The 27,855-nt window shown below is 34.7% G+C and overlaps 1 protein-coding gene across 2 annotated transcripts in view; it reads right to left on the reverse strand.

Annotated features, from left to right (window-relative positions):
* TBC1D32 (TBC1 domain family member 32) overlaps positions 1 to 27,855 on the reverse strand; it is a 213,040-nt gene that overhangs the window by 95,053 nt on the left and 90,132 nt on the right. For both annotated transcript variants that reach the window (XM_043592221.1, XM_043592222.1), the window contains exons 22-23: positions 20,122 to 20,238; positions 7,050 to 7,138 (exon numbers count right to left, since the gene is read on the reverse strand). In XM_043592221.1, the coding sequence (XP_043448156.1) occupies positions 7,050 to 7,138; positions 20,122 to 20,238 (206 nt within the window). The remainder of the gene's footprint in view (positions 1 to 7,049; positions 7,139 to 20,121; positions 20,239 to 27,855) is intronic.

Genomic DNA, 27,855 nt, shown 5'->3' on the forward strand with positions numbered 1-27,855 from the left:
TTATGGGCATAGAGATACTTATAAAAACGTATAATTTTTAAAAAATAACCTACATGTCTAAACAGAGAAAATTGGAACTCATTGATGTATTAGATTATTCAATCTTTTAAAATTGTGCATATATGAACATTTAAAGGTATGAAATAATTTAAAATTAAGTAAAAAAGGCTTTATTGTATTAAAGCAATAAAGCTATTTACAAAAAACATATCCAGCTAACAAATGAAAAATATTGGCATGAGAGGTTAATGGTAATTATCTCTAAGAGGAAGACTAACAAGTATGGTTTTGTTTTCATTATTTTCTAGTTATTCTATACAAATGGGAATTCTTTGATTAAATAAGAATTTGAATCCATTATGGAGGTCTTTAATTCTAATAGATTATCAGTTTTCTTCAAATAAACCTAAAACTAAATACTGTATGTGTGCAAGTACATGTGTATACAAAATCCAAAATGTGGATCGTTTTGTAGTCATATTACATTCTAATTTATGATATTAAGTAAAGATTGCAAGAGATAATTCTAAAATTACTTATTAGTAATGTCAATCAGATTTAAAGCTAGTTAGCATCTGGGTCACGGGGAATAAATAATTTTGTGATTTGTTGTGATAGACTATTAACACTTGTCTATGTCTGTTAAAATAACCACACTGGTTCTAAACTTAAAACTATTTTTTTTTGTCTTCATGTCATCTTATAGGTCAGATTTTTTTGTCATAGAAGATGATCATGCATAAAACTGTTGTACTGCGTATACAATTTACTGTCGGGGGATAAATGTAAAATAACAAACAGCAAGTGATAAATTTTAAAGTCTGTTCTATAAATACAGATTTCTCAGTTTGGTTATTTTTTTCTTTTGCTTTTTTTAAAGAAAACTAACAATAGGCCACATTAGAGTTTCAAATAAAGGAGGAATAAGTTTTAGGAGAACTATATTAACATCTCTTTAACCATATTAAATTTTAATGTGTATACTTAATGAAGAATTACTATATAAGATTTAGTTGTTAAAAATGTGCAATTCTATCGCCTAATTAAAACTTAACTTGGGGTTTCATATAAAGAAAACTATTGACACTGAATGATATAATTCTTTCTCCATGAGATACAGTTTTTATAATAAAATAAAATATTTTAGGCATGAGCATAACATTCCTCTAAGTCAAGACGGTTAAGAATGGCTGACACCTGTCAGAATGGCTGAATTGTTGGGGGGAATGTAAACAGGTCCAGCTACTTGGGAAAACAGTATGGAGGTTCCTAGAGAATTTTAAAATAGAACTACCTTATAATCTAAGAATTCCATTTCTGGGTATTTATCTGAAAACAAAAACACTAATTTTATATTTATGCACCCCCATATTCATTGCAGGATTATGTACAATAGCCAAGATATGCAAACAACCTAAAGGGCTACCAATGGACAAATGGCTGAAGAAAATGTAGTATATACGCAATAGAATATTAGTCATAAGAAAATGAAATCTTACCATCTGCAACAACATGGATGAAATTTGAGGGAATTACACTAAGTGAAATAAGTCAGACAGAGAAAAGAAATACTGTATGTTCTCACTTACATGTGGAATCCCAAAACAACCAAACTCAAATACAGAGAACCAACTGGTAATTGCCAGAGGTGGGGAGCGGGAAGTGGGGGGAAATATATAAAGAGAGTCAAAAACAAACTTTCAGTTATAAAATAAGCCATGGAGATGTAATGTATAGCATGGTGATTACAGTTAATACAGAACCGCATACTTAAAAGTTGTGAAGAGTAAATCTTGAAAGTTGTAATCAGAAGAAAAATAATTCCATAACTATGTATGGCGATAAGTTTTAACTAGACTTATGTGGTGACCATTTCACAACACATACAAATAATGAAGCATGTTATAACCTGAAACTAATATATGTCAATTATAACCTCAACTAAGCCTCAACTCTGGAAAAATAAATTATAGACGATAAGAACTCCAAGGTGCCTTAATTGTACATAAAAAACAATGTTTAAGAAAATAATTTGCACCCAAAATTTTCAATAAATGTACAGCTTTCTTAAATACCCCCCCCAAACAGATTTAGCAAATAAATGTCATGAAATAACCAAAAAGTACCTACCTATGTGGTGGACATGAAAGTCAAAGAAAATATTCCCTCAGGAAGTTTAAGTTTTAGTCAGGGGGAGAAATAAATTTGTGAGAATTACCATAAAGGCAAAGAACGTGCAGAAAAAAGACAAGATGAAAGTGTACTATAGGAAGCCATAGAGGAAATGATTCATAAAGCAAGCTCTGCCTTGAAGGAGGAGTCAAAATTTTATAAGACAACAAAAGTGAAAGCAATATTCAAGACGCAGAAAAATAGGTATACAGCCAATACACTGGGCTTGAGGGAGATAAGAAGTCTAACCTACTCAGCATTATGAGGAAAGTTGGAAAATAATGTACATAGGAAAGGTATAGATACATTATGGAGCTCCCTGAAAGCCACATAAAGGAGTCTGGAACTGCCAGATATTTAAAATGGGAAGGTGGGGAGCTTTATAAGGATGTGTTTCTTTTCTGCATTAATTACCTCACATTTTGCTTAATTATCTCAATATCTGATTCCTCATTAGGTGGTAAAGTTAAAAAGAATGAGCACCACATCTTATTTACTCATTACATCCCCTACATCTAGCATAGAGCATAATAAGCACTCAATAAATATTGACTGAGTAAATGAAGTGGAGAAGAGTAAACTAACTAATTATAAATATTAATCTGCAGTCATATTAAAATAGTACTGCATATCTCATGTCACTACACCAAGAAACCTAGGTTAGTTTCCTCTCCCTACTGGGTAGAGAAGAAAATAAGGTCGCTGACTCAGAAAGGCAGGTTAGAAAATGGCAGGAGAAGAACATCCTCCTAACAGGTGGAGACAGGGGAGGTGGGAGGCCAATGAGAGCATTACTGTCCTCCTAGTTCATAGGCGAGAGTCAATACTGTCTAAAAGTGAAATATAATGTTCAAACCACTTGAAAAGTTTTACATCATCTCTTCTCCTTAACCTCAGAGGAATCTCTGGGGAAATAACAACCCCTGGAGTGAAAAATCAGTTATTTGAAATTCAGCAATTTCTTCTGTCTCACTAGTTTTTCTTTTCTATAAAATTCAGTTAGAATTTAAAATGGAAACTATATTATGATTCTATTTTTATAAAAGATATCTCCATATATCTATTCTTCTGTCTGTACATGCACAGAAAGATGTCTAGAATAATTTTCCTCAATGCTACTTTCAGATAGCTGCAGGAGGATTAAAAGTAATGTATGAATGAACAGAGTAATGTATGGAATTGCTGAATCGCTATATTGTACACCTGAAACTAATATAATACTATATGTTACCTCCACTGGAATTAAAATTTTTAAAAATAATGTTGCTTTCAGAGTTAGGAAGAATTTCACTTTATTATAATTTAGTCTCCTGAATCAGTTAATCTCTCTATAATAAAGATAAATCATTGTTTGAAAAAGCAAAGGAAAACAGTGAAGATGACTTTCAAGAGTGACCAACTGAATAGACGGGTGGGCCACTTAATGAGATGGAAACAGGAGATTTATTTTGTTTTGTTTGTTTTTGTGGGAGGAGATCCAAGAGTTCAGTCTTAGAAATGTTAAGTTACTAACATCTGAGAAATGTATGAATTGAGATGTTAAAAGAGTTGTATATTTGAGTCTGATAGCTCCAAATAATGGTTTAGACTAGGCCTATAAATTGTGGGGCACCTACCGACATAGGTAGGTGGATACTGTATATAAGTAGATGAACTCGGGGCAGAACAGAGAAGAAAAAAGTGCACCCACAACAAAGTCCTGAGTATTGCAAATTTCAGTGATGCTTACAGAATGCAGAAGAGAAAAAAGAGCAGCCATAGGAGTGTCACGGAAGCAAAGAGAACTTACACACAGAAAGAAATGGTCCACTATATCAAATGCTGATAGTTATAAGATAATTCAAAAGAGAAAAATCCATTACATTCATCAGCATAGAAGCTACAAGCAACTTGAGAAAGATGTGCAATTCTGACAGAGTTACAGAGTCAATGTCAAATCTAAGTGGGCTGAGGAATAAAGAGAGGTAATCAAGTGGGGACAGTTTACACAGATGTCTTGCTATATGGTGAGAGAAAGAGAAACAGGACAGTGACTTCACAGATGTTAGGTCAAGGGAAATTTCTTTTTGAGTGTGTTTCATTATAAGATGAAGCATGTGAAGGCATGTCTGCACCCAGATACCAAAATTAGAAAAGGATAGGCTAGAAGTGGAAACAAAGAAAGGAGGAGGGTTAATCAAAGGAGCAGCCTTCTCATATATTAGTCATTTAAAACATAAGATTTGTAGGATCTTGGCAAATAAAAATTCAGAAATTTACATTGAATGTGATGCTACTGAAAAGTGAAAATCCATGTGCCACTAAGCCATATATTAGCCTCATCTAAGTGCTGTGGCACACCTACAGAAAGTGTATGAAACTTACCCTTTTTCAGAGGGGAAAGATGAATGGAACAAGCAACGCTAAAGGTAGAAGGCAAATATGTTAATGAGATGATCTATTAAAGGGAACAGTACAATAAAGTTGTACAACTGGAAACAAAATCACTGTAGAAAGTAAAGAAAATGATACAGGTAAGAATCCAAAAAACACACAGAAACATGAGATTTATATAGTACAAAGCTATTATCTAAATTATCACTATTGAATCACACTGACCAACGCTAAACTGAAATTAGTAGAAGAAATTATGTAACTTCAAAAGTAGGACTTAAAAATATAACCAAATAGGGGCGCCTAGGTAGCTCAGTCGGTTCAGGTCATGATCATGGCTTGTGAGTTGAGTCTCGCATAGGGCTCTGTGCTGAACGCTCAGAGCCTGGAGTCTGCTTCGGATTCTGTGCCCCTCTCTCACTCTGTCCCTCCCCCACTCATGTTCTCTCTCTCTCTCTCTCTCTCTCTCTCTCTCTCTCTCAAAAATAAACATTAAAAAAATGTCAAAAAAATACAACCAAATATAAGGAGGATGAACTCTGAAATACAATGAAACAAATATATTGTCGAAGAACTGTTAACAAGCACAAAAAATAAAATACAACATTTTCCTCAGGAAAGTGATTTGGTCATTTTCTTTGTCTTAATGCTGATGTTGTAAACAGTAAATTACTTGGCAGCATGTAGAAGACTACTGGGCTACTGAAAACATGAAGACAAAATTAACCTCCCAATAAAACACAAAACTCCTAGAAAACAAGCACAAGTAAGGACACACTTGAAGTACTACTGCTACTACATTCACTACTAACATTTTTGTAGTGCTTGCTACATGCCAAGAACTGTAGTAAGTCCTTTTAATTTTTCTTATGTAATTATCGTAATAACTCTCTGAGGAAAAGAATATAATTTTCCTTCATTTTACTGATGGGTAACTGAGATCCCACCTCACACAACTAGCAAAGAGCAGACAGTCTGACTCCAGAGGCCATGTTGCTAACCTAACCACCACGCTACAAAACTCTAGTACACGATCAACAATGCAATGACAAAGTTTCTCATGTAGAACAAAATGACTCCATTTGGTTATTGTACTCCATTTGAAGAAAACACACACTATGCAAATTAACATTTTATTCCCAGGAGCATGTTACTTCTTGGATTGCTTTTTACAGGACTTAAAAATCATTTTGTTTTTAAACAAGAACTCTAAGAAAAATACTATTCTTTATACATAAAAAAAAAAACAGGAAAGAAAACATTCACTCACTGTATCAGTAACAAGAGGCCAGAATCTATATTCTATAATTACAAAACTCAGAAATACACCTGCAATGCAAAAGGAGGTTCTACTGAATAGATTTTTCTTAGTATTCTTCATCACTGCTTGCTATATGTTATATCTGATACTATACATGAAAAGTTAAAATTTAATGTGAAAATACATCTTGAGATGAAGGACACACCATTCAAAGAACTATAATAGTTACAGTTTTTTCTACCTTCTTTAAACTAAAAAGTCCAAAAATGAAGCACAGCTATTAATGGTAAAAAAAACCAATTTGAGTATGTATTATATTATATACATGTATATATATACACACACACTACCATCAGAAATTCTAATTTTAGAAAATTCTAATTGCTTTATTTCTTAGGTAGATCATTCTCACTGATCCCTCCCTGTTGTCTAAAAAAGTGACTTTGCTAGTAGGGGAAAAAAAAATCACAAACCTCTGAAAATAGAAAATGCCTTAAATAAAGCTGTTTTTAAAAGTGGTAATTTATAGATAGGAAAACAAATTAAAGGTCTATATATGACCAAAAACGTGTACCAGAAAGATTTAAACCTCGGGAAACTGAAGTTAAGGAGAAATGGTTAACATCAAGGAGCAAAATTTGAGCCTCAAGATAAATCATGTATTTTCAAGCTTCTTTTCAAGTCTCTATTATGGAAGGAATGCCATCAAATACAATCCCAGGGAAGCCCCAGTTGACCCCTGAGTAAACTGAAAAGTCTGCAAAATGCCTCTTTTTAAAGAGGTGTTTGTAACGTAAATTGAACAAAAGACATGGTAATAACACAGAACCTAAACATAGCCAAAAGCCATAATATAAAAACCTAATAGCTGTATTTATTTTATCTATGACGTTACAAATTACTTTTAGACATCCTTAAAATTAGCTTATTTTAAGTATTTTTTGGAAGTATATAGAATATATGCTTGACTGTTCTGCAAGATAGAAAATATATCTCAAGGGGCGTCAGGGTGGCTCAGTCAGTTAAATGTCCCACCCTTAGTTTTGGCTCAGATCTGTTTGTGATCAAGCCCCGCATCAGGCTCTGTGCTGACAGTGTAGAGCCTGCTTGGGATTCTTTCTCTCTTTCTCTCTCTGCCCCTCCCTCCCTCTCTCATGCTTGCACTCTCTATTTCACCAAATAAAAACAAATTTAAAAAAAAGAAGAAAAGAAAATGTATCTCAGGTAAAATTTAGCACCTTACCTTAGACCAAAGATGTGTGACTGTTCATAGTTGAATAAAGAACGAATCTTCGCTTCTGAATTCAAAAGTATAAGTCTATCTATAATATCCTGAAAAAGAAACACTTGGAGTGAGAATATGCTGGACAAGTCATTTAAAAAAAAAAAAACAAATCAACAAATATTTATTTAGATCTTTGGTTCTCAAACTTGGCTTTACATTTGATCACCTAGGTAGAAAAAAAAAAGTTATTAAATGCCCAAGTCTCACCTCTAGAGATTCTGAATTAATTGATCTGGGTGTGTCTAGACATTAAGATCTGTCAAAGCTCTCGAAATGAGTCATCTAATGTTTACCCAAAGTGGAGAATTACTAGTTTATACCCCATTCTGCTAATCTGTGAGCAACTTATGCAGCCAGCTAAATACTGATTACACTGCTGAAAATGTAAACTAGTCTGAAAACCAAATATGAAATCTACAAGATTTCATGTGAAGCATGAACAGTGGGCTGCTAGTTTTATCTAGTAGCTATCTGAGATTTTGTTGATAGTCTCTCCACGTGTAAATCAGTGGTTTCCAACCCTCGTTGAATAGTGGAAGCACTTAGAGAACTGTAAAAAAAAAAAAAATTATATATAAATATACATATATAAATAATGCCCAGGCTCTACCCCAGCAAGTCACTATCCTTGGGAGTTAAGATTCTGGCATTCATATCCTTTTAAAAGATTCCCAAGTTGTTACGATGTATAGACAGGCTTAAAATCACGATGCAAGTGCTGAGAGAATCAGATGAGCCAGGTGCCACCCGCCATCTCAAGCACTGACAATGTAAGCCTACAATGTGCACAGTTTTGAGCACTCCCTAAAAGTCTTTCTTTTTATAATGCTCTGCTTTGTGTAGATCTTTGGGTTTAGGCCTAAGAAATGTATTCATAGGGGCACCTGGGTGATTCAGTCAGTTAAGTGTCTGACTTTGGCTCAGGTCATGATCTCCCAGTTCGTGGGTTTCAGCCCCGTGTCGGGCTTTGTGCGGACAGCTCAGAGCCTGGAGCCTGCTTCGGATTCTGTGTCTCCTTCTCTTTCTGCCCTTCCCATGCTCATGCTTTGTGTCTCTCTCGCAAAAATAAATTAAAAAAAAAATTTAAAAAAAATGTATTCATAAATAAGTACTTGTCTCTCTCATTGTTCATTTTCCTGACCAAGAAACTTGCCACCCTCCAGTATGTTCAAACTGAAGACATTTCCACGACCAGTAAGATAAAAGGAAGGTTTTGCTAGGGAGTAAAGTGATGCAATATTGACTGAGGTCTATGTGGATGATAGTGCAAATGTCATAACATCAAATAAGAGGCATGGAAATGACTTTGCAAGGATGAGGAAGTAATGAATCTCTGAAAATAACATTTGAAAAATACTAATTGAAACAGAGTAAAAACTGGATTTAGTGTCAACTTGTACAGTAAAGGTTTATACATAACACTCAGGAATGCATTTATTACCATTCTACAGATATCTAGTAAAAATGTGTAAATACTAGCACAAGAGTTTACAATCAGCAAATATTAAATCAGCTGCCTAACAAGAATAAAAAGATTACTATCTTAAAATCTGTGATTTTGTCTGCTTCTTAGTTGGGCGTTCCTAGTTTCAAACATGACAGAACATGAGCTAAGTAACTCATTCATATTCCCAGCTTCATATTCAGATTTTCAATAATTTGCCCACTCTCTCCTTTTTCCTAATTTCTTCTCTGACAGTCTTGTTTAGCTACGGTGATGGAGCCATGGAGTTCTCCTTGACTTCTCAGCCACCTGGATACTATTAAGTAGTCTCTGTAGTGTACCTATGGAGAAACTTGTTTGCTATGTGTTCCTATATTTTTACTGTTTAAAATAATTTAAGAAATGATTATCACTGTTTTTATTATAGTCTTCACAGATTAATCTAGAATTACGTATCACTGGCTTTCTCTTACCTAAGAGAAGAGAATCTGCCAGTCTGTTCTATGCATAGAAGCTTCTGGAAGGATTACTATTGATTTCTCTTCATTAGTAGGATACTAGCATAGGTGACCGAAATTTGTCCAATCATCTGAACACTAAGCTCACTAAGACTTTGACAGCCAGTGATACTCCGGGACTCTATATAAAGTTGTAGTTTCAAATCTTAAGTACTAGATATTTTAAGAATAAAAGAGATAGAGAATGTATTATCAGCAAGCTAATGGAAGAGTAGATTGCAGTGATCTATCAACGATAATGCATTTTCAGAGAACAAATGTTACGGTAAATAATTTGTTCTTTAAAGAGGATTACATTGATGGATCACCACTTAGGGAAGAAAATTAAACTCCTGAGAAGCCTGCCTTATGGAGAACTTCAGTTTCTAAGCTCTGCAACGTGTGTCAATAAGGCAATCAGTTTTCTAAATCAAGCGGCAGCTTCCCAACAAAGAGCCAATGCAAGTAACACTTTGGACTCTCTCTCTCTCATACTCACACTCACACACACACACACACACACACACACACAGAAGAAAAAAAGAAGAAGAAAAAGAAAAAAAGAAAAAGGAAAACAAGTCTGAAACTCTTTAAAGGATACTGTCCAGCTGGAGAATAAGTTCAATAGGACAAACTGAGACCAAGAGTAGAAAAACAAAGGAATATCCATTCACATAAATACATACATGTTTGCCTGCTGTTTACATGTGTCCCAATGGCCATGTTTGTGTTATCTGACCCTTTTTACTTCAGAAAGAGATAAGTGAAAGAAGAGGAGGGGGCACCCGGGTGGCTCAGTCAGTCATGATCCCAGGGTTATGGGATCAAGCCCTGCATCCAGCTCTGCACTGAGCATGGAGACTGCTTAAGATTCTCTCTGCTCTCCTCTGCTCTTCCCCTGCTTTCTCTATATAAAATTAAAAAAAAAAAAAAGGTGTGGGGTAGGTCGATCAAAATGTCAGTATTTCTGCACCTGCACCATTAGAAGTGGCTTGTGACTGGTTAGCCCAGGCACATCCATCAACAAAACTCAACCTGTAAGGTTCTTCCTTGGGATTTTTCAACTCAGACAGGTCTCAGTACATTCTGGCTACTATAACAGAGTACCATAGGCTGGGTGGTTTATAAACAACAGAAATTTTACTTCTTATAGTTCTGGATGCTGAGAAGTCCAAAAATCAAGGCACCAGAAGATTTTTTTTCCTGGCAAGGATCCACTTTCTAGTTCACAGTCCTCTTTTCACTTTGCCCTCACATGGCAGAAGGGATGAGCAATTTCCCTGGAGTCTTTTTTTTTTTTTTTAAGGCACTAATCACCTCCGAAAGGCCCACTTCCAAATATCACATTGGGGATTAAGTTTCAAAACACAAATTTTGGGGGTATACATTCAATCTATAGCAGGGAGGTAGAGGAAAAGGCCACTCTCCTGTTTGGTGTCATACTGAGCTAAACTGTGACTCCAACAAACAATACATCCATATCCTAATCCAAGAGTAGAAAAACAAGGAATAACTTATGACTGTTCCCTATTTGGAAAAAGTGTTTTCATAAATAATTAACAATTCTAAAATCATCCTAGATTAACCCAAATAGGCCTTAAGACTGTTAAAAACATCCCTATAAGAAAAAGACAAAGGGAAATTTAAGGCAGAGAAAGGAGAAAGCCCTGTGAAGATGGAGGCAGAAACTGGAGTTATGTGGTAATAAGACATGAAATGCCTGGAACCAGAAGCTAGAAGAGGCAGAGAAGGATTCTCCCCCTGGAGTCTTTGGCGGGAATGTGGCCCTATAACACCTGGACTCTAACTGTAACAGAATAAATTTCTGTTGTTTTCAGCCACACAGTGTGTGGAATTTGTTATGGCAGCCTTAGGAAACAAGGACAAGGGGAGATGGTGAAGATGTCAGCACAGAGTGACAGGTAGTCCCATGTACTCTCCAACAGAGAACACCATCTGGAGAAGAAAGCACTAACGATAATTACAGCAGACAATTATATAGCGTTTTTTTATATGCCAAGCAGTGATTTAAACTTTTATATTTCATTTACTTCTCACAACAACCTTGGGATAGGAATGTTTACTGCCCACTTTTAACAGAAAACTAAAATTTATCTTGTCTGAAGTGACATGGCTTATAAGAGGCAGAACTGGTAATCTAATCCAGGCAGTCTGGCTTCAGAATGCAATCTTTTAACCACTACACTATGTACAGCTTTCAATAAAACCAAGATAGTGGGCGGTAACAGGGCAAGTGGACATAGACAGACAGATGTGGACCTGACTACATTCAAAGTTCTATTTCTACTTGTCCCTGTGTTTTGTTTTGTTTTTTGTACTGTGGCATAATGAAGTCCACAAGTATTTTATTTAGCATATACTGCACATCTACTCTGTGCAAAGCATTATGCCAAGTACTGCAAACATATTCTTATCATGGAAAAAAGAGCTGAAAGATCATGTACTACAACCATCCAAAGGTCCTTGGATCCGATTTACATTACTTCCACCAAGAACAACTCAGGATGAGGAACTCACAGAATCCCAAGGCAGTCCACCCCACTTTAGTCAGCTCCGACAATTAGCAAGTTCTTCCTTGGGTTAATTCATTGTTTACACTCCTCAGTTATGTTAAGGGAACTATAATTAGTAATATGGATTACTCCTGTCACTTGTACTGGGATCTTTGTTTCCCAGCTATCTCTCACCTTGCAACCACACAAGCTGCAGATATTGTTTAGATCTGGAAAATTGTGAGTCAATAAATTTCCTCTTCTGCTAAAACTAATTCAAACTGAGTTTCTCAATAACCAAAGGGGTCCCACCTAATACATCATTTATTTAACTGCAAATTAAGTGATAGGAACTGAAAAGCAATCAAAGATTGTATGTGTTAGAGGGAAAGAGTATTTTGTGTCATTGACCTTTAATTTACTAAAGTACAACTTGAAAGTTGTTTGTAGGGCCTAGAATTTTGGTAGATAATTGATATGAAATCGTGAGAAGTTAAGGCCTAACATCCCAAAATATAATGAATTCCTTAAAACTAAGAAAGAGAACACAAATAGGAAAATAGTAAAAACAAATTGAAAGACCAATGAGAAGAAGTCAATGGCCATTAAGCATATGAAAAAATGTTCTGTTCATGAGAAAAACATATACTAATACTTTTCTCTTGTCAGACAAATATCTGAATGTCTGATCATATAAACTTCTTAATGAAGCTGCTAGAAAACAGTCACTACAGTATCTCATTGATGGGAAAGCAGAGGATTATTCTCTATGGATGGAAATCTAGTGATACATACCAAAATTACAAATGAACTTACCTTTCAACCCAATGATCCCACTTCTAGAAATCTAGCCCAATGATACTAAAATAGGCAGAATTTAAGACGGCCCCGAGATTCTTAAACCTAACGCATGTATTGCTGTGAAGAGATTTTTGCAGAAGTCCTTAATTGATTTTAAAATAGGAGATTATCAGGGCACCTAGGTGGCTCAGTCAGTTAAGCATCCAACTCAATTTCAGCTCAGGTCAGGGTTGTGAGATCAAGGCTTGAGTTGGGCTCAGTGAAGCCTGCTTAAGATTTTCTCTCTCTCCCTCTACCACTCATGCATTCTCTCTCAAAAAAAAAAAAAAAAAAAAAAGATTAACAGAGTGGCCCTGATATTATCACAGGAGCCATTTATAAGCAAAGAATTTTCTCAGGCTGGTCACAGAAAACAAAGTCAAAGAGACTCAAAGCAGGAGAGGAATTTCCCACCAGGGAGGTTGTTCACAGTTGAAATAGGAAGGGGGCCACAGTACAAAGCTCCAGGAACAATACCTGGCGCTCCAAGTGCCAGCAGGAAACCAGGCACTTCAGTCCTAAAACCTAAGAAACTTCCCTCTCCCCAGAATTAATTTGGAATTGAATTTTTCTCCCAGGGCCTCCAGATGAGCACTTAATCTGGCCAACACCTTGATTTCAGGTTTATAATACTCTCAGCAGAAAACCCAGGCACACAGTGCTAGACTTCTGACATGCAAAACCATGAGCTCATAAATGGGTAGTTTTAATGTGCCAAGTTGGTAGCGATTTGTTATGCAGCAACGAAAAAATATATATATACATAGGCATACTGGTAAATATAATAAATATAAGCCAAGCTATTAATTGAGGCATAACTTACAATGACAAAAACTTAAAGAACCCAAGTGACCACCAGTAGATGACTGGATGTATAAACCCCAGCACATCCATACACCACTGTACTATGCATTTGTTAAAAAGGGTAAGGGAAGAGCTCTATATACTTCTATATAGTAATCTAAAAGACAAAGAATTAAAAGAAACATTGTTTATAGCATACTATCTTTTGCTTAAGTCTGAACGGGAATAAAATATATTCTTTTTTTAATGTAACAGTTGAAGGATAAACCAAAAACTAACAAAACGTGTTAGCTATAAGGCAGTGCTATAAAATACTACTTTCTGCAATGATGGAAATGTTCTCTCTCTGTGCTACCCAATGTGGTAGGCATTGGCCATCTACGGCTAGTGGGCACTTGAAAACCTGAAGTGTTGATAGAAACGAAAGGAAAAAAGTTTCTAGCTTTATTGAGTTGTAATTAATATAAATTTAAATAGTTACACAGAACTAGTGGCTATATAGTGAAGATCAAACACATGGGGAGAAAGAACAAAGGGGATTCATACATAAGCACTTTCTATAAATATACCTTGTTATATATTGGAATCACAAACTTTAAAAGAACATTAATCATGTAATAATTGAAAAGACAAAATTAAGGCAAAAGATAAAACCACCTCTCAATTTAAAACATTCTAAAACAAATCTATCAAGTTAGTGGCATAACCAGGCATTTATTTTGATTTATTTTGATTGTAAAACCTTGGTGGCATATATTCTAAGGACAAAATTAACTGAAATGAAATGTCAATATGTATGCACTAATCTTATAACTATTATATGTACATTGTACAATAAAAGCAAGTAAGTAGTTTTATTCATGTTATTAGTAACCAAGCTTTTTGGTAAAAGAAAAATATATGAAAAAATATTAATATAGGTTCATGATGAATTTCTCTTCTAAAAAAAATAATAAATACTGGGGTACCTGGGTAGCTCAGTCAGTTAAGCATCCAACTCTTGATTTCAGCTCAAGTCATGATATCATGGTTCGTGAGATCGAGCCCAGTATCAGGCTCTGTGCTGACAGCATGGAGCCTGCTTGAGATTCTCTCTCTCCTTCTCTCTCTACCCCTCCCCTGCTTGTGTGCTCTCTTTCTCTCAAAATAAATAAACTTAAAAAACAAAATACTTATTCTCCTCAGCTATCCCCCAAAAGGACTAGAAATAATGACAACCCTAAACAATGAATATTTCTAGTTTCCAAGCTACAGCTTCTAACTAGCAATTCCTAATAAAAAAAAAAAAAAAAAAAACTCTTTGAAGATGGTGGATTCCAGGTCTGAGCTAGAAAATGTATACAATGAGCCTGGAGCATCTTATAGGAGAAAGAAATATATCAAACAGGAATAAGTACAAGTCAAAAGGACTCAGCAGTCAAAGGAACATCTTGAATATCAAAAGCAAGATGACTGGGGCACCTGAGTAGCTCAGTCAGTTTAGCGTCTGACTCTTGATTTCAGCTCAGATCATGATTTCATAGTTTGTGGGTTCCAGCCCTGTTTCGGGAATCTCCTACTTGGGATTCTCTCTCTCCTGCTCTTTCTACCTCTCCTGCTTACTTTCTCTCTCTCTCTCTCTTTCTCCAAGTAAATAAATAAACTGAAAAAAAAAAAAAAGCAATAATGACTTCACTGGACTGAAACATACATATATATATATGGTATATATTATGGTAATTATTATATGGAAATAATAATAAAACATCCCTTTTGGAGATTACTAGAGCACCAATTCACTACTCTGAGAATATCTAAATAGTCAAGCATTTAATCTGATATTCTTATAAGAAACTTTTTTAGGTTTTCCTTTATTAAACAATTCCAGTTAAATACACAAAGAATGGCAGAACTAGAATCACCATTTCATATCTCCTGGTGAAATAATGAATCAATGCAACCCAGGACAAATAACCAGTTTTTCCAATAAATCAAGGGCATGGACACAGAACAGTTTTAGAATAAAGACTTAAAAGACATAATAACTAAATACAATTTATATATTTTGTTTGGATCATGACTTGGCCAACCATAAAAAGAAAAAAAAAGACATCTTCGATAAAAAGGAAACTTATATAGAAAACTTATTAGATAATATTAAGGAATTATAGCTAACATCTTGGATATGACTAAAGCCACAAGGGTTTACAAGGCAGTAATTAAAAAAAAAGCAAAAACAAAACAAAAAACTCAGAGGTCCTTATTAGAGATGCATACTTACTTATTTACAGATACAATGACATTATGCCCAAAATATGCTTTATAATTGTCCAGGAAAAAAAAACAAACAAACAAGCAAAATGCAGGAGTAAAGGAAACTGGAGACAAATAGAGACACTGACAGAATGGTGACAAAAGCCGCAGTTTAGTGTTGAGTATATGGGAGTTCATTATACCATTTTTTTTTAAGTTTGAAAGTGTCCACAAAAGAAAGCCCATGTGCAAATACACACACACACACACACACACACACACACACACACACACCCCTCCTCAGTTTAACTTCCTAAGGTTCATGCCATGGAACTCCCAATGAGACAGATACTGAATTTAAATTATTTTAAATAAAACCTAAGAAGAGCCAAACTCATTAAGAGTCAATAAATCATTAATTAAACAGTGAAGTTACTGAGAACCTACCATGCTCACAGTAGCAAAAGAAAAACAAAACAACCAACTTGCTGGACTTTCAGGGCAAAAGACAAAATATAGTTCCTCTTCTCATGGAACTATAAGGGGAAACAAATGCAAAAATAATTATAAAATAATGTGACATATGAGAAGATTTCACAGAAAGAGTAAAGCAGGAAAAATGAGGAGATACTATCTAGTCAAAAGGCAAGGTTATATAGCTTCCAGATTCCAGAGAAAGGAAGAAACTGTCTAAAGATCCTGGAGGTCAGAGAGTGGAAGGTGACAAGAGAAAAAAGAAGGCTTTGAGAAACAAGGAGAAACTGTATGTCATGCAAAGGAATATAACTACACATGGAGGTAAAGGGAAATCAGCAAAGATTTTAAATAGAATTACTGCATCCAGTTTTCATTTCTAAAGGATCACTTTGAAAATAAATTAGCATGAGGATAATTTACAGGTTGAGACAAGAGGGAAAAAAACAGGATCACACTGAAGTAATCTAGACAAGAAATGAGGGTTTGAACTTTCTTACAACATACACAAAAATATATACAAAATGGATGAAAGACCTAAATGTGAGACAGAAAACTATCAAAATCCTACAGGAGAAAATAGGCAGCAACCTCTTTGACCTTGGCCGCAGCAAGGGAAATAAAAGCAAAAATGAACTCTTGAGACCTCATCAAGATGAAAATCTTCTGCACTGCAAAGAAAATAATCAACAAAACTAAAAGGCAACCAACAAAATGGGAAAAGATATTTGCCAATGACATATCAGATAAAGGGTTAGTATCAAAAATCTATAAAGAACTTAACCAAACTTTACAGCTGAATAACAAATAATCCAGTGAAGACATGGGCAAAAGACATGAATAGACATTTCTCCAAAGAAGACATCCAGATGGCTAACAGACACATGAAAAAATGCTCAACATCACTCATCATCAGGGAAATACAGATCAAAACCACAATGAGATACCACCTCACACCAGTCAGAGTAGCTAAAATCAACAACTCAGGAAACAACAAATGTTGGTGAGGATGTGAAGAAAGGGGAAAACTTTTGCACTGTTGGTGGGAAAGCAAACTGGTACAGCCATTCTGGAAAATACTATGGAGGTTCCTTAAAAAATTAAAACTAGAACTACCCTACAACCAAGCAATTGCACTAGTAGGAATTTATCCAAAGGATACAGAGTGCTGATTTGAAGGGGCACATGCACGCCAATGTTTATAGCCAGACTATCAACAATAGCCAAATTATGGTAAGAGCCCAAACGTCCATCAACTGATGAATGGATAAAGATGTGGTTTGTATATACAATGGAAAACTGCTCGGCAACGAAAAAGAATGAAATCTTGCCACTTGCAATGATGTGAATGGAACTGGAGGGTATTATGCTAAGTGAAATAAGGCAGTCAGAGATAGACAGATATCATATGATTTCACTCATATGTGGAATTTGAGAAACTTAACAGATGACCATAGGGGAAGGGAAGGAAAAATAAGATAACAGAGGGAGGCAAACCCTAAAAGACTCTTAAATCCAAAGAACAAACTGAGGTTTGATGGGGGTGGAGAGCTAGGGGTAGGGTAGGAAAAATGGGTAATAGGCATTGAGGAGGACACTTGTTGGGATGAGCACTGGACATTGTATGTAAGTGATGAATCACAGGAATCTACTCCTGAAGCCAAGACTACACTGTATGTTAGCTAACTTGAGAATAAAAAAAAAAATAAAAAAAAAAAAAGGAAATGAGGGTCTGAGCTAAGGTGGTCTTAACATTAATAGAAAAAAGTAAACAAGATCTAGTCATTAGGAAGGAAACAATCTATATAAATGGTGATTAATTACATATATAGAATGAAGTCAACAATGACTTCCAAGTTTCTAGTTCAATCACTGTGAAGATGGTGCCATATGCTGAGATAGGAAAATTGGAAATGAAATTGATTTAGGATAGAAAAAAATTATATTCAGTTATAGAAGTGGTAAGACTAAGATGCCCATGAGTTTTCAGATGTTCATTATCTGGCAGAAATCTGAGTATAGATCTGACAGCGAGGTGAGCGATATAGGTCAGAGAGCTGTCAGTAAACAACTAAAAGCCACAGTATTGGAGAAGATCAATCTGGAGGACAGAAGGCAGAGAAAGAGAATACAAAGGAAGTCTCCACAAAGGAGACTCTATAGATAAGACCATAGAAGCTGGAAGAGAAACAGAAGAAGTGCCACAGTCATAGGAGAGAGCAACACAGAACAGTGGATCAACTGTGCTGAAAGCTGCCAGGTGGTAAATTAAGTTAAAGGAAGGAAGAGGTTTCAGTGGATTAAGAACTTCTGTATTTATTCTGACTTTTGGCAGAACAGTTTCAGTTAAGTAGTTGAACAAGATGCCAGATTATAGTGCTTTCCAGAGTTGACAGAAGAGAAAGAAGTAGAGACTTCAAGTATAGTTAATTTTTTTAGGAGGTTCGTTTTTTTTTGGGGGGGGGGGGGGAGGAAGGAAGGAGAAGAAAACCATAGGATAGTAGCTATAAGAAGACACAGGTCAAGGGAGATGTTCTTTGTTTTTAATAGGAGAGTTTAAACACGTTTAAATGATGAGAAGTAGCTATTCTTCTACATGGTTAAAATGTAATATCCATTTGGAGAAGTAGAATAACAAAACTATTTGCAGTTAAGTGTTTTGAGACTAAAAGACAAAACCTTCCCTAAGTGTAAAGATAATCTTTGAATACACACTATAGATATCAATGAAACTTGAGAACATACAAGCCATTTGTTCTAGATTAAATATGCAACTAATATGCATTTGTTTCCCCTAATTGATTTCAACAAAGGCAATAATTTTATGAATATTTAAAAAAAATATTCACTGGACATCTATGTGCTAGATAGATGATAAGAAGGACTACGATATCCTACTTGCTCCCAGGCACTCACAGTATAGTAAGGAGGACAAAACACCTATATTGTTCATTGTAAAACTACTTAAGAAGTGCCGAGATATAAGTAAGCACAAGATAAAATTGAAACACTTCAAGGAAAATATAAATTAAAAACTCAACAACAGAAGTACCTATCTTTATATTTTGTTCATAAAATTATCAAAAAAATCCAAGAGTACAGAAAGTTTTAAAAAATGAAAATGTTTAGGGGCGCCTGGGTAGCTCAGTCAGTCAGGTGAGTATCCAACTTCAGCTCAGGTCACGATCTTGCGGTTCATGAGTTCGAGCCCCATGTTGGGCTCTGTGAAGACAGCTCAGAGCCTGGAGCCTGCTTCAGATTCTTTGTCTCCCTCTCTCTCTGCCCCTCCCCACTCATGCTCTGTCTCACTCTCTCTCTCAAAAATAAACATTAAAAAAAATTAAAGAAAAAAGAAAATGTTTAGGGTTAAAAGTATTCAAATGGGCAAAACTATAGAAAAAACAATAACACACATGACAAAGTGTCCACAAAATAAGATTAATAGAATTTGAGTGTTAATTAAGTCTTCATGAATACACAAATATACATTATTTTGTGTATTTAATTTATAAACTTACCCAAAGATGAGGAATTAAATATCTCTAAATGATTAAGAAAAGTTACCCATTTGGGAGTATGAATATGAAAAAAGTCTCAAATAAATATGTATATACTGCCCTCATGGGGTAGTATTATGTAGTTCATTAAAATATAAGCAAAAAATGTATTGGACCCCTTGGATATAATTTAATCCTAATTACTCTAACCAATGAGGAAGCAATACTAGTGTGACTAATAATATAAACCATACATATTTCTATTTATGCCAAGTTTCTTTCCTGGTTGGGGAGCATTAACTTTGTATTCCAGTAGGTACTGTAACTTTTGGGCGACCTGGATCAAAAATTCCATGCAGAGATAATTCAGAGCTAACATTCCATGGGTAAATCAAATCAGCCTTTAAATGCCATTAAATAATGTTCCTTCTTTTTTAACTTTTTTATGTTTATTTATCTTTGAGAGAGAGGGAGAGACAGAGCATGAGTGGGGGAGGGGCAGAGAGACAGGGAGACACAGAATCTGAAGCAGCCTCCAGGCTCTGAGCTGTCAACACACAGCCCAACAGGGCTCGAACCCACGAACAGTGAGATCATGACCTGAGCTGAAGTCGGACACAACAGACTGAGCCACCCAGGTGCCCCAGTAACATTCCTTTTTTTCTATCAAACTGCATTGTACTACAAATCTCATTTATAAAAGGTAAAGACTAAAAGAAAATGACTTACAGTAACACATGTTGGGACTTCACGAAGAGAATATTCTGCTTTATTAGGAAGCTCTCGATTGCCTACCAGCTCATAAACAGCAGGATAAGGTAACAAGTTCACCAGTCCTAGAAAACACTAGGCAGAGAAGAGAGAAAACACAGTCATTTAAACACTTCATTTTTTCAACCACATCCATAAAAGAGTCATAAACATAGTTTTATAGGACTATAACTGTGAGGGTTAATTTTTTTAATAAGCCTAATTAATCCACATAAATGTGAATTATATGCATGTTAAGTACCAAATAGTTAACATCAGCAATAATCTATGTGCTGATAACACATAGCAATAGTAACAGAATATACAAGAGTTGGAAAAGGTTACAAAATGTCTTGTATCTCTTGAAAAGATTTTTTTTTAATGTTTATTGAGAGAGAGAGAGAGAGAGAGAGAGAGAGAGAGAGAGAGAGAGAGAGAATGAGCACGAGTGGGGGAGGGGCAGAGAGAGAGAAGGAGACACAGAATCTGAAGCAGGCTCCAGGCTCTATTCACATCTAGAAGCCTTGTATTCTGCCAATTCTTGTTTCATTTGTATTGTATTAATTTACTTTTTGTAACTATTAAGTTTTCTCCTTGTCATTTTAAAAACTTTTTTCTAGATTCAGAAAATTTGAGAATCAAATTAAGAATTTTCACTATAATCAGAACATGAGAAATTTTTAAAGAACAGTTAATCTCTCATTTAATAGATGAAAAACTTAAGGACCAGAGAAGTTAAGTGACTTGGCCAAAGACATGCAACCAGAGAGTTGGTAGCAGAACTAATCGCCATTTTCTTACTTTCATGGTTAGGTTACTCATTAAAAACCTAGTATAATCCTCAGACACTATTTAACAAGGTCACCATTGCTACATAGTTCTTGTTTGAGGACTTGGAAGGTAGAGTCTCCTTTATCCCCTCCTCCACCCTTATACTAAATGCAATATTCCTTACAAATAACAGTGGTTATAGTGACTACATTTAACACAGTGAGTTTTAACAAATAGTGTTGTAGAATGAAAAATGAGCTCTTTAAAAGCTTCCATTTTAGGGGCGCCTGGGTGGCGCAGTCGGTTGGGCATCCGACTTCAGCCAGGTCACGATCTCGCGGTCCATGAGTTCGAGCCCCGTGTCAGGCTCTGGGCTGATGGCTCAGAGCCTGGAGCCTGTTTCCGATTCTGTGTCTCCCTCTCTCTCTGCCCCTCCCCCGTTCATGCTCTGTCTCTCTCTGTCCCAAAAATAAATAAACTTCGAAAAAAAAAAATTTTTTTTAAAAAAAAGCTTCCATTTTTTACCATGAATATTCCATAAAATGAAGATGGAATTTCTAATCATTTCTAAGAAGAACATAATCCACACATTCATTATTTAAAGCTGGTATCATTTGGATAGCAATATAGTGATCATAAAGTAGAATAACTAAATTTAATAAACTGGTTATCATTTACTGAATGCTTATCTAAGGAACACTATGCAAGAAGTGATCACTATAGAGGGAAAAAACTAGCATCAAGGAAAGGATGTTTAAGGAATATATCTATCAATTATAAGTAAAATAAATGGCAGGAAAACTAGAGAGTTCATGGCCACCTATGAAACCACCTAGGAAAAATTTACTAATCACCAAGGTGTTGACTACAAAGGTGATTAAGATAGACAGACTTCATATATTTTTATTATTCATTTAATTTATAAAAAACATAAGCTAAAAAATAAACAGAAAATGCTTTATGATTTAAGCATGTAAATAATTTATGTGTCCTGAATATTAATCCAATATTTAGTTATAAATGAGTCTTATTATTTTTTTCAACGTTTATTTATTCTTGAAAGAGAGAGAGAGAGAGAGAGTGAGTGAGTGTGTGTGTGTTTGTGTGTGAGCGGGGAGGGGCAGAGAGAGAGAGAGAGAGAGAGAGAGAGAGAGAGAGAGGGAGACAGAGGATCTGGAGTGGGCTCTGTGCTGAGAGCAAAGAGCCCAATGTGGGGCTTAAACTCACGAATCATGAGATCACGACCTGAGCCAAGTTGGACGCTTAACTGACTGAGCCACCTAGGTGCCCTAAATGAGTCCTTCCCATCTATTATAACAATGACAGATATAAGAAACTTTTTTTTTTCAAGAAACTCTTAAGTGCCAATTTCGACATTTATTATGGACATTTGACATTGTCCAAAAAGGCACATGGTCTTTACAGATTACATATCAATACTATATTGAGAGTTTTTGTATTCTTTGCACATGAAGAATTCCATGGGTAAACATGAAAACTTCCCTACCTACATCTAAGAAATAAAATAATGTGGACCACACAGAATCATGAAAACTTCTGATAAGGTTTTATATAGAACTTCAGGTAAAAACAATTCAGTAATTATATTTGAACAAAACAAGCTAAACAATTTAAAAGAAACTTGAGAAGATTTCAGCAGCTTGTCTCTGGAGAAAAATGCATTTTTCATACAATGAGCATTTTTAAAAGACATAAGCATCTTTAAAATTGTGATGGTTTAATAAGTACTTGTAGAACTCAAGAAAATATTTATAACATAATCATGAGTACCCACAGAAACATCATTACAATATTGCTAATATCAGACATTAATTATCCTAAAATTTGTTAGCACAAAACATTTTATTTCAAAGTCTTGAAGAAAATGAGGTTTTGTAAAATAACAGTACGGAAACAAAGGGAAGGTCAAATATTTGATATATTTTGAAACTATAGCATTTTAATGTTTGTTTATTTTGAGAGAGTGAGCAACAGAGGGGAAGAGAGACAGGGAGAGAGAGAGTCCCAAGCAGACTGTATTGTCCACACAGAGACCATGAGATCTTGACCTGAGCTAAAATCAAAGAGTTGTACATCCATCCAACTGAGCCACCCAGGCATTCTGAGACTAAAGCATTTTAAAATCCAAGATAATGAGTGCCTGGGTGGCTCAGTCAGTTAAACATCCGACTCTTGGTTTGGCTCAGGTAATGATCTCATGGTCTGTAGGTTTGAGCCCAACATCAGGCTCCACAGCTGGCACAGCAGAACGTGCTTGGGATGCTCTCTGCCCCTCCCCTGCTTGTGCTCTGTCTCTCTCAAAATAAATAAACTTAAAAAAAAATTACCCAAGATCAAATACTTTTTTAATGAATTAAAACTCTTTCAGGTTGATAATGATCATCTATTTACTTATTAATTCAAAATATTTTAACACTAGCTGCTTATGAGCAATTATGCCACATACTACCAATAAAAATATGAATGAATAAAGAAATGGCCCCTGCCCTCAAGGGCTCACAGTGTAATACAGGACAAATATACTATTAGATCATTTAAAATGGCTCTCTAAATGATCTGATGGTGCTATACTACTGAGAGGGATGGAAGGACATTGGGAAGAGGACACTATACAGCACAGAGAAGGGAGATGAGAGCTAGGACTGCAAAGTAGCAGGCAGGTAGGCAGGAGGAGATGTGCTATGTTGATGAGCTCTACCTTCATCCTCTAGGAAAAAGAACAAAGTTTTTCCAGAAAAGTAATGGGAATTGCATTTTACCTTACAGATAGAAAGCTATGAAGGAAAATGGTTCTGAGGGCAGACAATACTGGAGGAAAAGCAATTAAGATTTGGGGTTCTAAGAATGACAGATATCAATTATACTCATTAAACCAAAAATGTATTTTTTAGGTGTCTAACAGAGAAATCAATAACAGCAAGTTTTTTGAAATGAGAGAATCAAATCATTTTCAAATAGTTTTACATCTTTCCTTCTAGTCTGTATGCCTTCTATTTTTTTTTTTTTTCCTGGCCTTATTGTCCTAAGACCTGCAATGTTAAATAAGAGTGAACTGATTTTAGGTCCAATATTTCACCATTACATGTAAGATTCATGTTTTTGAAAGACACAATTTATAAGATGTAATTAAATCTGCTGAGTTTTTTCATAAATGGGCATTAAATTTTGTCAAATGATGTATCCACGTCTAGTGAAATCATTGTAGGAAAATTCCTTATTCTGTTAATATAGTGAATTAAAGTCCAATTTTAGAATGAGAAACCAACTTTCTGTTGCTTGGGATAAACTCCACTAGATCATAAAAATGATACTTTTATATATTAGTACACAATTCGATAATATTTTATCAATTTATTGTAATATATTAATTATAATTATTAATTTAATATTAAATATTTGTTATTTTTATACATATTTATTTATACATAAAAATTATATATACATATATATATTAACAGTTTGTCTCATTCATATCAATGTTATGCTGGCCTCATCACATAAGTTAGAAACTGATTCTTCCACCTCTGTTTTCTGAAAAAGTTTGTGTAAGATTGGTGTTCTTTCTCCTGTAAGAGTTCCATAGAATTCACCAGTAAAACCATGTGGTTCTCTCTATGGAAAGTTTTTTGATAATGAATTCAATTTCTTTAACAGATACATAGCTATTCAGATTTTTTTATTTTATACTGGGTCACTCTTGGTAAGCATATTTACGAAGTTTGCCAATTTTATCTTAATTGTTTAATTCATAGCATAAAGCTGATCACAATGTTCTTTTATCTATTCCTTAATAACTGTGGGGTCTTTAGTGAAACTCTTCTTTCATTCTTGATCAATTTTCGGTCTCTCATTTTTTTGATCAGTCTAGCCAGGGGTTTATTTTTAATAATCATTTCCAAGAACCAACTTTTGGCTTTGTTACTTTTCTCGTTTGTCTTTTTTCTGTTTCATTGATTTCTGCTCAAATGTTTATTATTTCTTTTTTTCCAATGTGCTTTGGGTATACTTTACTCCTTTTCTAGTTTCTTAGAGTAAAACCTTGATTTATTCATTTTAGGTATTTCTTTCTACTGTAAATATTATTACAGTTCAATATCCTTCTTAGCACCACTTCAGCTACATTCACAAATTTTATATTTTATTATTTTCTAGTTTAAAATATTTCCAAATTTTCCTTCTGACTTTTTTGAGCTGTGTATTATTTAGAGGTGCACTTCCAAATATTTGGATTTGGGTTTTTATAGCTTCTAGCTCAAGATTCTTAAGTTTACTGTGGCCACAGATCATACTCAATATTATTCCAATCATTTTAAACTTATGTAGACTTGCACTCTAGCCCAGCAAGTCTCTTGGTAAGAATGCGAAGTGCCCTTGAAAAGAATAGGTGCCCTGCAGTCACTGAATATAATATTCTATAAAGAACAATTAGATCAGTTGATAATTAGTGATATTCATACCATGTACCTATCAACAAACTGAAAGATCTGTTACATCAATCACTAAAAGAGGAATGTTAAAATCTTCAACTGTTACTGTGGATCTATTTCTTCCTTGTTATTTTTTTAATTTTATTTTTTATATTAGTTAATATGCAATGCAATTTTGGTTTCAGAAGTAGAATTCAGTGATTCATCACTTACATACAACACCCAGTGCTCATGACAAGTGCCCTCCTTAATACCCACCACCCACCCCCCTCCATCAACCTTCAGTTTGTTCTCTATTATTAAGAGTCTCTTGTGGTTTGTTTCCCTTTCTTCTCTTTCCCCGCCCATTCCCATACGTTCATCTATTTTGTTTCTTAAATTCCACAAATGAGTGAAATCATATGACACTTGTCCTTCTCTGACTTATTTCGCTTAGCGTAATACATTCTAGCTCCATCCAAACTCCTTCCAGGCATTACCTTGATTCCAAAACCAAAGGCCCCACAAAAAAGAACTACAGGCCACTATATCCCTGATGAACATGGATGCAAAAATTCTCAACAAGATACTAGCAAATCAAATTCAACAGTACATTAAAAGAACTATTCCCCATGACCAAGTGCAGGGTTGGTTCAATAGTCACAAATCAATCAACATGATACACCACATTAATAAAAGGATAAAAGAACCATATGATCCTCTCAATAGATGCAGAAAAATTTTGACATAATAAATATATTTGACAAAATACAGCATCCATTCTTGATTAAAAAAAAACCCTCAGCAAAGTAGGGATAGATAGAACATACCTCAATAAAGTAGGGATAATGTAACATACCTCAACATCATAAAGGCCATATACAAAAGAACCACAGCTAATATCATCCTCAATGGGGAAAAACTGAGAGCCTTTCCCCTACAATAGGAACAAGACAAGGATACCCACTCCCAACATTACTATTTAATATAGTACTAGAAATCTTAGCCTCGGTAATCAGAAAACAAAAAGAAATAAAGGGTATACAAATCAGCAAGGAAGACAAACTGTCACTATTTGCAGATGACATGATACTCTATGTAGAAAACCTGAAAGACTCCACCAAAACCTTGCTAGAACTAATGCATGAATTCAGCAAAGTCGCAGGATATAAAATCAACGTGCAGATATCTGTTGCATTTCTGTGCACCAATAACGAAGCAATAAATCTAAAGAGGTAAGTATTCCAAAAACTGTCAAACACATATGAAAGATATTGAAGAGGACACACACAAAAAAATGGAAAAACATTCCATGCTCATGGAAGGAAGAACAAACATTCCTTAAGTTATTTTAATACTTCATGTGTTTTGTATCTTATTTTTAGGATCATAACTTATGAATGTTATATCTACATTATAATCAAATGTTTCTTAATCTGGTATTACTTCATTTTCTTTATCTCTGACATTAAATATGGCTATTTCAGTCTTCTAATGTATAGTTTTTCCTCTCTTTTTCTATTCATTGATTGTCAACTTACCGGTATCTTTTTCTTTGTAGGAAATTTCTTAAGACCCAAATGTTTGCTGTCTCTACCTATTCTGAAAACCTTTGCATTTTAATTATTTAGTCACTCACATGTAATGCACTTATTGATTAGGGCTACTATTTTCCTATTTGTTTTCTTTTTCCTCATCCCTTTCTGTTCCCCTATTCTTCCATCTCTGCCCTTTGGGGTTTGTTTTCTGTTTGTTTTAGAATTTTATTTTGGCTATATCTTTTTGCATATTATTTAATGGTTTTTCTAGTCAGTGCTGTCCAGTAGATCTTTCTTTCTGTGGTGATGAAAATGTTATATAATTTGAAATGGGCAACAGTCACTAGCTACATGTGGCTACTGAACATCTAAGATTAGATTAATGTATTTGAGGGACTGAATTTTTCATTTTAGTTTTAAGTAGGTTTACATAGCCACATGGTGTTATTGTCTATCATACTCCAAAACACAGCTATAGAAAGGTAAGAAGTGACTCGACTGAAAATAAGTTTAGTGTACCTCATTATAAACTGAGGGCATATTAATGTTTTCTATAATTTAAAAGACAGTAAAATTAAACCCCAAAACAAAGCAGAATCCTTAGGGAATAATATTTGTAACTACAAGCTAAGCACTAAGGATGTTTGTTTGCTAGGAGCTATTTCTAGATCTTTCAGTTCATAGTTTATAAGAGTATACAATTTTTTTTTTTACAGAAATTAACCATTAGTTTATACTGACATTTCTATTTCAAAGTACAATAAGTTGAATCAAATCCCAACCTTAAATTTGAAATATAAATATTTTCTAGGTATTAAAAATTAATGTGTTCCACTTCATGTAAAATTTAAGAACCTTAAAGTCACATAGATTCACATACCATTATACCATTTGCTTACCCCATGTGGTAGAGCTGTCATATATGTTACCTCTAAGTATAAAATAAATCCCACTATATATGGCATTGTTTTCTTTTA

The sequence above is a fragment of the Prionailurus bengalensis genome, chromosome B2 (assembly GCF_016509475.1).
Source record: "Prionailurus bengalensis isolate Pbe53 chromosome B2, Fcat_Pben_1.1_paternal_pri, whole genome shotgun sequence".
Classification (NCBI taxonomy): Eukaryota; Metazoa; Chordata; class Mammalia; order Carnivora; family Felidae; genus Prionailurus; species Prionailurus bengalensis.